The following is a 12,631-nucleotide window of genomic DNA, read 5'->3' on the forward strand; positions in this document are numbered from 1 at the left end:
TATGAATAGTTGGTAATACACCAAGCTTCTACTAAACAAGAACTTATGCCACCTCAAGGACCAGCACAAAATTTCTAGAAACAGCCATCCTATTTCCTAAGAAAGTGTTCTTTCACAAACTGTCATTGTATATGTATTTCACTCATGGTCTTTATGTTTTACCTCTTTTTTTCAAAATTCAAAGAACTATTCTAACTTAAAGGTAAATCTCAACAACTTTGGAATAGGCCATACTAGATCTACACTCTAGTAATACCGCTCATTCCATCTATGACTGTAGGAAAAAAGCTGTCCTAGTTTCATTTTACTGCTATAATAAAGCATCCTGATCAAAACCAATATAAGGCAAGAGTAATTTGTCTTACAATTCCAAGTTAGAGTTTTAAGGTTCCATATGTGCTGGTTGTTATTTTTGTCAACTTGACACAAACGTAGACATATCTGAGAGGAAGGAACCTCAGTTGAGCAAATGCCTCCATAAGATTGGCCTATGGACAAGTCTACTGGGCATTTTTTAAATGAATATTTGATGGGGGCGCAGTGCACTGTGGATGGTGCCTACCCTGGGAGGCTGTTTCTGAGTTGGTTAAGAAAGCCGGTTGAGCCGGACATGGAGGCACATGCCTTTAATGACAGCACTTGGGAGGAAAAGGCAGGTGGACCACTGTGAGTTCAAGGCCAGCCTGGTCTACAAAGCGAGTCTAGGACAGCTAAGGCCACACAGAGACACTCTGTCTTGAAAAACCAAAAAGAAAAAGAAAAGAAAAAAGAAAGAAGGAAAGCAGCCTGAACAAACCATAAAGAGCAAGCCTCTGCTTCAGTTTCTGCCTTGAGTTACTGCCCTAACTTCTCTTGGAAATTTTTTTTTTTTTTTTTTTTTTTTTACCATGCAACAAAACCTTTATTAATATTTTTAACAGAGGCTCAGCTATTACTGAAACTTGTACTTTCTAAACTTAAATTGGGGCAAATGGCTAGAGTGTAGAGTGATGCCATCACTGCCCACAGGGAATGCAGACTTAAGAATTAATAGCCACCCCTCAGACGGAGGACCAGGTGCAGGGTCGACTCTTTCTGGTGCGGCCATCTTCCAGCTGCTTGCCGGCGAAGATCAGCCTCTGCTGGTCAGGGGGGATGCCCTCTTTATCCTGGATCTTGGCCTTCACGTTCTCGATGGTGTCACTGGGCTCCACCTCCAGGGTGATGGTCTTGCCGGTGAGGATCTTCACGAAGATCTGCATGCCACCTCTCAGACGCAGGACCAGGTGTAGGGTCGACTCTTTCTGGATGTTGTAGTCAGAAAGGGTGCGGCCATCTTCCAGCTGCTTGCCGGCAAAGATCAGCCTCTGCTGGTCAGGGGGGATGCCCTCTTTATCCTGGATCTTGGCCTTCACATTCTCGATGGTGTCACTGGGCTCCACCTCCAGAGTGATGGTCTTGCCGGTCAGGGTCTTCACGAAGATCTGCATGCCACCTCTCAGACGCAGGACCAGGTGCAGGGTCGACTCTTTCTGGATGTTGTAGTCAGAAAGGGTGCGGCCATCTTCCAGCTGCTTGCCGGCAAAGATCAGCCTCTGCTGGTCAGGAGGGATGCCCTCTTTATCCTGGATCTTGGCCTTCACGTTCTCGATGGTGTCACTGGGCTCCACCTCCAGGGTGATGGTCTTGCCGGTCAGGGTCTTCACGAAGATCTGCATGCCACCCCTCAGACGCAGGACAAGGTGCAGGGTCGACTCTTTCTGGATGTTGTAGTCAGAGAGGGTGCGGCCATCTTCCAGCTGCTTGCCGGCAAAGATCAGCCTCTGCTGGTCAGGGGGGATGCCCTCTTTATCCTGGATCTTGGCCTTCACGTTCTCGATGGTGTCACTGGGCTCCACCTCCAGGGTGATGGTCTTGCCGGTCAGGGTCTTCACGAAGATCTGCATTTTGACCTGCTAACGAACGAGATGAAAGCACAAACCGCGGGGCGCGTCGGAAAACCGCAACGAAAAGACCAACGAACAAGACAAAGCCGCTCGTCGCTCAGCGTCTTGGAAATATTTTTTAATTTTAAATTTCAATTTATTATAATTTTTTTCAGATTACATCCTGAATATTATCCCCTTGCTTGTATCTTCCTGTTACCACCCTCCCTTTCTCTCTATTTTGCTATTCTGCTCTATTCCCCTCCCCTAAACCTCTGACAGAAGAAGACCTCCCCCCTGCCCCGCCCACCGCAGCCTATCAGGTCTCATCGGGATATTATTCCTCTCTGTGTCTACTGGGCCTACCCACCAAGGGGAAATGATCAAGTTAGGGGCACCAGAGTTCATGTCAGAGATAGTCCCTGCTCTCCCCACAACCGTGGAGAATGAGCTGTCCACTCATAGGCTAGATCTGAACAAGGCTCTAGGTTTACTGCATGCTTTGTCCTTGGTTGGTGCAACAGTTTGTGAAGCCCCCGCCCCTGGGTCCAGATCCACTGGCCTTGCAGTCTCCTTGTGGGGATCCTGAGTCCTCTGGGTCCTTCCAACCCCCCATTTTCCCATACTACTCTCATCTCTCCACCTAGAGTCCCCTGTGTGAAGTCTCTCAGAGGACATCTATGTTGGGCTAAATGTACACTTATAAGTGAATATATACCATGTTTGTCTTTCTGGGTCAGGGTTACTTCACTAGGGATGATCATCTCTAGTTCCATTTCTCAGCAATTTTTACTATAAGATGAAAATGAACCTTCTTCATCCCAAGCTGGTCTTGGTCATGGTATTTAATCACAACAACAGAAACATAACTAAAATAACAGTTAGAAGGAAAACCCCAATAATACTTAGTGCTGATAAAGATGAAGTAGTTAGAATATGCATACATTGGTGACATGAGAAAATCCAGACATAACCATGATGAAATATTTTTTTTTGTTTTTTAAAAAAATTCACTATTATTTAAAAAAAATTTAAATTCACTACTATTAACTCTGATTACATCCCAATTGTGATACCATCACTTGTCTTCTCATTTCCACCCTCCCTCCCTCTTCTGCCCTATTCCCATCACCTAGACCTCTGACAGAAGATGACCTCCTCCCCCACCATATGACTACAGCCTATCACATCTCATCTGGATACCCTGCTTCCCCTTTCTCTGTGTGCCTGCTGGGCCTCCTCATCAAGGGAAAGTGATCAAATTGGGGGCACCAGAGTTCATGTCAGATGAAGTGCCCTTTCTCCACACCACTGTGGAGAATGTGCTGTCCATTGGCTAAATCTGAACAGGGGGTCTAGGATTCCTGCATGCACTGTCCTTGGTTGGTGCAACAGTTTGTGCAAGTTCCCCTGGGTACAGAACTGCCAGCCTTGATGGTCTCCTTGTGGGGCTTGTGAACCCTCTGGGTCCTTCCATCTCCTCATTCTTCCATACTGCTCTCACCTGGAGTCCAGGAAGGAGTTTTGAGAGTAAAGACTGAAAGTACCATGTATATAACCTAATGTCCAGAAATTCTACTCATAGGTATGTCTAATGTGACTGTTTACCAAAATACATAAAATATATTGCTCATAGCAGTACCGTATATTGTACCCACATCCTAGAATCATCCTAAATATGATTTATCAGTATAATGAATAAGCAAATTCTGATATGTTCACAAAATAAAATATGATAGAGCAATATAAATGAAATAATAACTACATGAAAATGTTATCAATGATTTCCACAAGATTTACAAACACAAATTATGTTCTATCTTCTAAACATCTTGTGGAGAATATATTTGAGAAGAAGAAATGATCATGGGAAATTTCCTGGGGAAAATAAGTATAGAAATATAAAAGTAGATATGGATGTGAAAATTGGAGTTGTTGGCACAGAGTGCTGCCTATTGGCAGGAAACAGTATAAAGCATTTAGGAAACAGCATGAGCTACACATTAGAAACACCATTTTTTAAACTCAGAGAACTAAACCTTGAAGAGATTGAGCATTTGTGGTAGTTTGTTTTTGTTGTAACTTGCCACAATTTAGAATTACCTGAAAACAGAGCCTCAATTGAGTAATTATGTAGATCAGACTGCTCTGTGGGCATTTAGATTGTCTTGACTGTTGAAGGAGAAGACTTACCCTGAGTGTGGGAACCATAATTTCATGAGATGGGTCCAGATCTGTATAAGAGTGCAGAATGCTTACTGAATATTAAGTCTGAGCAAGCAGGAACATAGGTACATTCATTTCTCTCTGATCTCTCTGATCCTGTGACTAACAACTTGAGCTTCTTCCTTGACATCCTCTCAATGATGTATGGTGTACTATATTTCTATTGCTTGGATAAAAACGACGTGGTCAAAAGCAACAAGAGGAAGAAAATGTTTATTTCATCTTATTGTTCCACACCACAATCTATCACTGAGGGAAGTCAGGACAGGAACTCAAGGCAGGAACCTAGAGGCAAAAGCTGAAACAGAGACCATAGATTAGTGCTATATACAAGTTTGCTCCTCAACCAAGACCACTTGTCCAAACACTACCCCCAGGGAGTTGGGCCTTTCCACATCAATTGTTTCCCTAAGGATTTTCCTATAAACCAGTATTATAAAGGTTCTCTTAGAGTTCCTATTGGATGATGAAACATCATGACCAAAAAGTAAGCTGGGAATGAAAGGGTTTATTCTGCTTATACTTCCACAGCACTGTTCATCACTGAAGGAAGTCACGACAGAAGAAACACAAACAGGGCAGGATCCTGGAGATAGGAGTTAATGCAAAGACCATGGAGGAGTGCTGTTTATTGGCATCCTCAGCTTGACTTCTTATAAAACCTAAGACCACGAGCTCAAGGATGAAGCCACCAACAATGGGCTGGGCACTCCCTCATCAATAACTAATTAAGAAAATGCTTTAAAAGTAGATCTTATGGAAGCAGTTTCTCAATTAAGCTACTCTCCTTTCAGATAACTCTAGTTTGTGTGTCAAGTTGACATAAGAATAGCCAGCACCGAGGTGTTTTCTCAGATAAGATTTTCTCTTCCCAGATAAGTTTAGGTTTCTGTCAAGATGACAAAAAACCAACCAGCACAGCCATTAATTCAAGTGATCTTTACTAAAATAGATATAAACTTTTAATTGTGTATTTTTTCTATCTATCCCTGTATGTATGTGCACAGGTATACAGCTCTCTAGGAAGGCTAAAAGAGGGTTAGAAGAGGCTTTTGGATTCCCCTAGAGTTTGAATTATTGGCATTGGAGAGCTGCCCTACATAAATGTAGAGAATTGAACTCTGATCCTCTAGAAGAGCAGCAAACACTTTTAACTGTTGAGCCATCTCTCAAATCTGATATAGGATATTTCCAAGTTGTCATAGGAGAATAGAATTGGATAACACATAGATGAAAGTATTTGAGACAAGTAAAACATTTACATGTTTTTAGGCCTCCTAAATTACAGCTTAACATGCCAGTTACATTTTCCTGGGTATTATCTTTTACAGATTGCTCTCAGACAGAAGAAAGCAGGTACTACATGTTAGCACTCACAGTGCTATATAAAAATGAGAAATAATAGACACTAAGATTGAAAGATGAAAGCCGAGACAAACATACAGGAAAAGTTAGAGCTAAGTCTAAAATTTTTGAACATTTACCCAAATTAAACAGGACTGGATAATGGATAACTTAGAGATAGAGATATTTGCACAAGCACACTTGTGTGTGTTGGGGGTTGTGGGGGTGTGGGGGTATAAAGAGAAAGATGGCAGAGATACTTAAAATCTAAAAAGTATTAAAATATTTTGGAAAGATATAGAAGAAAAGGAGGAGTGTGGCTACATGCTCAACAAAGCCTTCAAAGCCATCAACCCTGTAGCGTTATCTGTTGGAAATGTTCATGTGAATCCAAGGCCTAAGTTTTAACCAAAGTTGGGTTCAAATCTTCCAATAAGATTCAAAGACTTTCGTGTTCCATTTGATACAGGGCCATTAGTCATTTTCACTTTAAGTCAATAACTCAAAGCCCCTATGTCATCTGCCCACCCAGACTAAGCCAGCCAGAGTCATATCAGCAAGCAAGAGTTTGGCACTGACCTTTTCATATTCTGTATTTGACTGCCTGGCCCATCAGTGGGTTTTCGCTTCTCTGTTTACAACTTCACTAAACTGTAAAGAGGGGACCGTCAGTCAAAATACCAACCACAGAAAGGTCACAGTGACAGCTTACTATTTGCCAATGATTTTTAATCATTCACTCTGGAATACACCAGAGACCCTACAGTTAATTCCATTTGTTATTGACAGAAAGAATTTCACCTAGCCTTCATTTCTAGTATAAAATGAAGAGACAGAAACCAGAGACAAGGAATACCATTACGTTGTATGGACTAAGGATGATTCATCTCAAGTTTTTATTTTTTCACCTTTTACATGCGAAGCAATGTGCTGATTATTACTAGAACATAAAAGAGACAAAATCATACTCCTTATTCTACTCTTTTTGACAAATATGTAGGAAGACATAGAAGACTTATATAAATTACATGTTTTCAAGACCTTTTCAGCCTGTGGATATTAAATAAAATAAAATACATTTAACATATAGGTTAAACACTAATAATGCCATAGAGTAGAACACTAGTATCCTCCAAAAGGTAGCTTTCTCCATCTCAACACTGATTACAGTTAGTGCAAAACAATTGCTGTGTGGGCTATTCTGTACCTGCATTCCTATACTTCATAGAATATTTTACAACACCAATAAAGTGTTGGTAGTTCCTCCACAATTATTACAATAAAAAAATTTCCATTAAACGTCCCCTATGATACAAAATTACCCTTGAGTAATAAAAAGAACACCACTGTAAAAATACAAAATTGACTTTCTCTCTGTGTGTAATACTGATTCTTAATTCTGTCAACAAATTATAATCACTGAAAGATATTTGTTTTTAAAATCTGGAGACAAGACTTTGGGACCATACATAGTTTAAAGTTTCTGTTGTGATTCTATTATTACTCACCCAAGACAGATAACCACTAAAATTAAATTAAATATAGGTGGGTTGCATGATTATTAATATCTAATATAGATTTTTTTATTTTAAAAAATCAGCAGTTACTCCTTAACCAGCTTTATACCCAAATAACCACACAGAGAGACTAGCTTCTGTTTAGTTAACATAGATCACAATAATCACTCCATCTTAAACCTCCAAGCTAGTATAGCTTCATCCCACTCAGATTTCCCACATTATACTTGCTTTTTACTCATATCCTAGGTCAGGATCATTCTTCTGGTATTTTCCGGTCCTTTCCATGTGCATGCCTCTGTCCTCGCTGTTCTTTCTCCTCGTCCCCTTACTGGACCAGGATGCCTCACCCTATTCTCTGTATTGTTCAGCATTGGATAGTTGGCTTTTACTGTCAATTCTGAGAACAATTGGTGGCATGTTTATACAAGCTTGAGGCAGGAGAAATTTAGAATAAACATCACAATGCAATCTCCAGATTGAAACCAGATAGTGGGGTAGAGAAATCAGCATTTGAATTAACAAGGGTAAACTGTACACAGTCCACAAGAGCATTATGTCAGCTCAAGAGACACAACTTCCTCTATAGTTTCTAAATCAGCAGGTTTAGGGTGGAACTAGGTAATTTAAATTATGCATTTTAAAAGTTAACATGCCATGCTTATGATACGGATCCAAGGAATACTTTGAGGTACACTGTTGTAATAGAATGATGGGCTCAAATTATTAGCAGTGCTCTTTCCTTTTCAACTGAAGAAATATATTGTTGGAAGGTGAAATTTTTATTTTAATTTCATACACTATGTGTTATCACTTTCTTTCCCCTTATATAACTCTTGCAAGATTCTTCTAACCTTAAGACTCACCCAAAAACCCAACTTTATGTTCTCTTCTCTCATCAAAAGTAAGAAACCAATAATCAAAACAGATATATCACACATGTACACTGAGAGAGAGAGAGAGAGAGAGAGAGAGAGAGAGAGAGAGAGAGAGAGAGAGAGAGAGAGAGAGAAGAGAGAAGGAGGAGGAGGAGGAGGGGAGGAGGAGAGGAGAGAAGAGAAGAAGAGAAGAAGAAGAAGAAGAAGAAGAAGAAGAAGAAGAAGAAGAAGAAGAAGAAGAAGAAGAAGAAAGAAGAAGGAGAAGAAGAAGGAGAAGAAACACAAACAACCAAAGCAAACATGGAGTCTGTGTTGTATTGAACATACAATCTGCCCTGGACTGTGGATGATATAGTCAGCTTCATTCCATTGGATGAAAAAAATTTTCCCTCTCCCAACAGGTATCAATTGATAATAGCCTCTTGGGTAGCAGTGAGACTTTGTGTGCATTTCTTTTTGTCCATGATAGGATTTTTGTTCCTCTGAAATTGTGAAAATCTTAGACATGCTGTCACAATATCATTGACTTCATATGAACATCAGTCTATTGTGTCTAGAAGAAGCCATTTCTGAGAACTCATCCACCATCTCTGACTACTCACAATCCTTTCACCTCTTCTTCCACAAAGATCTGTGAAACTTGAAGTTTGATAAAGACATCCCATGTAAGGGTAAATATTCCAAAGTCTCTTACACTGCACATTGTTCTGTTGTGGGTCAATTTTAATCCTGTGTTCTTATGTTGAATTTCATTGGTTTTTGGATACATATTTACTAATTTTACATTTCCAAAACTCGATGTGCATGGTGACACAGACTTCTGATTCTACCATTGAAGAAGCTGAGGCAGAAGGCTCAATGAATAGTTGAGCAAGCCTGGGTCATGTATCAAGTGCCAGACTTACCTGAGCTATAATAGAATTTTAAAGAAAGTTTTCCATAACTGACAGGTACATTGGCTATATGGTAAGCACCATTTGTACACCCTTCTTCAAAAGTTCCTTTTTGTTCATTCACAAATACAAATGGACTATTCCAAAGTTTGTTAATCTTTGGCTAACTTTTAAAAAGTAATTTACTACTTAAAACTAATAATACCTTAAAAATGCAGTTTCTGTGTGGTTTTCTGATTTCAATTATTATAAAATCAAGATAATACTACTTATATTTACCTACACTATGGTATTTTGAGGTAAATGCTATCTATTATATTTATTTACCTATTATTATTTATGTGGTCTGTGATATATTCATTTTCATTTATTTTATGATATTCTCAACATATACACGGTATTTATTATTTATATCCACATATTATTTCTGGAATTATCCTTATAAGAAATGCTTCTGTGAATATTTGTGTATGTGAAAATGTTTTCTTTTATTGTATATGGAAGCTTTACCAATTCACACTCTCAGTAGAGGTGATAGCAACTCTCATCTTCTTCTTCCAGTGTGAATGAATTTGTAATTTCTTTCATTTGATTTGTTGTAAAGTGATGTGTATGTGTGGATCTACTTTGCATTTCCATAACGCAATATATTTTCAAAGTAATTAATTTTACACTCAGTTTGTTGATCATTGAAAATACAAGGCAAGCCAATTTCTATTTTTGTGCACGAAGCCTATTCAGTGAAAAGTGGCACATGAAAGATTATCGATGGAAATATATGACACAGGCATGGAAGAAGATGGAAGAGAGGCCTGAGGCACAAGATGAGAGGCAGAGGAGAGCAGGCCAAGAAGGTCATGCTTTTATTGCTTTTTTATCATCCTTGAGGGATGATCTTCACCTTGCCATGCAAGCCTGAGACAATTAACCCCTAGGCTAGACTGGCCAGTGCAAAATGGTGCTTTCAAATTAGGCACTTCTCAGCAGAAGTGGCAGAATAGACTCCGGCCACCTTGATATGGCCTTCCAAAAGATATTGTTCTAAAGAAGGCACCATTGCACTTGCTGAAAATATTTCAGCCATATTATCATGCTCTTAATTAGCCATGCACAATGACAATCAATTAAGGATGGCATAAAAGCCAATGGAAATAATACAACTCTCATTAGAGATTTCTCATTTGTTATATGAGTCTGTATACTGGTTGAGTTCCCATTAAAGCAAACTGGGGCCTATTATTTAAGCCATTTCAGTAGAATACAGGGTTATCTTTCCCTTTGACATTTATTGTACCTAGCATAAAGGTTAAAAACAATCATGTTTACCACATTATTTATTATCTTATGAGATTCAAGCAGAGTCATTATGTTTGTTTTCTTCTCCTTATCAAAGCTAGTAAAGGAGACACTTTTTAATGAGCTTGAGATAAATATTGAGAAAATCTTGCTTTCCTTGTGCTCAGAAAGATAAATGTAGAAATAGTGATGCTTATTAAAAACCACAATTGATATTTATCACTCATCATTTGCACACTGCTGCTACTGCACATGCCTTAGGCCAACTCCCATTATCTGAAAAACTCATATCAGCATAGTCAGGAAGGAACAAATATATGATCAAGAGAGCCCCAAACTGTGAATTAGGGAGCCCTTGTTCCAAAAGTCTTATGCTTTTAGGAATTTCTTGTGTGATTTTGACAATTATATCTTTCTGTTACATGGACCAAAACCTTTGATTCTTGTCTTTTTCTCATACTTTTCTAAAACTTAAGCAAACTCTACTAGTTATATATTTTTTAATAGTTCCATCTTATTCACAAGTACCAAGAGGACACAGATCATTAGTAATCTGGGAGACTATAATACTTCATAGAATTTAGGAATACCAGACCACTATATAGTATTTATATACATACACCATACTCTCCCTTATAAAACAAAACAAAACAAAGTACTATCTTTCTCTTTGAATTTTTTCATAATATGTCACATGTTGCTAGAAAATCATCAAGGGGAGACCTCAACAAAACATAGTAGTTATTTTTTTATTTAGATTCTGCAAAATAAACTCTAATGTCTTGATGCTCCATGTTTAATATGAGATCCTTTGTTCACCTGAGATGCTGGCTACTAGACATTGTGATTTGTAGTATGGTACTTGGGACATTCAGTGTCTACTCTCCCTTAGAACATGGTATAAAATACAGAGCAGACAAATGGTGTTGGGTATACATCTGGAGGGGTATTACAGCTTAAATATGAAATGATACTCCTCCATAAGTATTTGAACAATTGGTCTCCAGTTGGTTAAACTATTTTGGCATGTTGTGGAACCATTGGTAAGAAGGGCCTAGCTAGCAGGTATAATCTTTCAGGGGATGTCTTGAGAATATACCCCAGACTTATCCCCAATCCCGTATCTGCTTTCTGAATCATCAAGATATGAACAAGTCATGCTAAAAGCTTTCAAGGCCATGCATGGACTGAGACTTTTCAGATGTCATATCTTGATGGATTAGTAATGCTTTAGTTGCTATTGGCAGGTATTCTTTCATAACAGTTAAAGAAGCATCAAAAAAAAAAAAAGAGATTTAGTTTTATACAGAACAAACCATGGAATTTTTGTGAAACTTTAGAAAACAAGGCTCATTTTTAATAGCTGAGTAGTATTCCATGGTGTAAATGTACCACCATTTCTTTATTCATTCTTCCACTGATGACACTTAGGCTGTTTCCATGGTCTGCCTATTATGAATAAGGCCGCTATGAACATGGTTGAGCATATATCCTTGTTGTGTAGTGGAGCATCTTCTGGGTATATTCCAAGAAGTGGAATAGCTGGGTCTTGAGGAAGCCTTATTCCCAGTTTTCTGAGATAGCTCCAGATAGATTTCCAAAGTAGCTGTACTAGTTTGCATTCCAACCAGCAATGAAGGAGCGTCCCTCTTTCTCCACATCTTTGCCAACATATGGTGTCACTTGAATTTTTGATCTTAGCCATTCTGATGAGTGTGAGGTGGAATCTCAGAGTTGTTTTGATTTGCATTGCCCTGATAACTACGGAGGTTGAGCATTTCTTTAAGTGTTCTCAGCCACTTGATATTCCTCTGTTGAGAATTCTCTGTTTAGTTCTGAGCCCCATTTGTCAATTGGGTTATTTGGTTTGCTGATGTTTAATTTCTTGAATTCTTTATATATTTTGGATATTAGACCTTTGTCAGATGTAGGGTTGGTGAAGATCTTTTCCCAGTTTGTAGGCTGTTGCTTTGTTCTGTTGACATTGTCTCCTGCCTTACAGAAGCTTCTCAGCCTCACGAGGTCCCATTTATTAATTGTTGACCTTAAGGCCTGGACTGTTGGTGTTCTGTTCAGGAAGTTGTCTCCTGTGCCAATGTGTTCTAGGCTCTTCCCCACTTTTTTTTTTTTTTAACCAATTTAGTGTCTCTGGTTTAAAATAAAGATTCCCGAAATTTGTGGACAAATGGATTGAACTAGAAATGTTCATAATGAGTGAGTTAACCCAGAATCAGAAAGAGTCAAATGGTATATACTCACTTATATCTGGACAATAGTCCAAGGGGCATGTCCCTTGAAAGTCTTCACTTGACAGGAAAGTGGGACAGAGAGGAGGACATACTATTGGCACTCTAGGTGAGAGAAGCATGAGAGAGCGGGGAAATAGAAGGATCCAGAGGGTCCTAGAAACCTACAAGAAGAACATTATGATGGGTAGATCTGGACCCAGGGGTCCTGCTCAAACTATGGCACCAGCCAAGGACAATACATGCAGTAAACTTCGAACCCCTACTCAGATCTAGCCAATGGACAGGCCATTCTCCACAGTTGAGTGGAGAATGGGGACTAACTTT

General features: G+C 39.1%; 1 protein-coding gene across 1 annotated transcript; it reads right to left on the bottom strand.

Annotated features, from left to right (window-relative positions):
* Positions 1–898: 898 nt before the first annotated feature.
* LOC127184924 (polyubiquitin-B-like) lies at positions 899–2,024 on the bottom strand. Its single transcript, XM_051141379.1, is given in 2 exon segments — positions 899–1,079; positions 1,082–2,024. Coding segments are annotated over 2 exon segments (897 nt in total). The 5' UTR covers positions 1,926–2,024; the 3' UTR covers positions 899–1,026.
* Between the last annotated feature and the right edge of the window lie 10,607 nt (positions 2,025–12,631).

This window comes from Acomys russatus, chromosome X (genome assembly GCF_903995435.1).
Source record: "Acomys russatus chromosome X, mAcoRus1.1, whole genome shotgun sequence".
Lineage (NCBI taxonomy): Eukaryota > Metazoa > Chordata > Mammalia > Rodentia > Muridae > Acomys > Acomys russatus.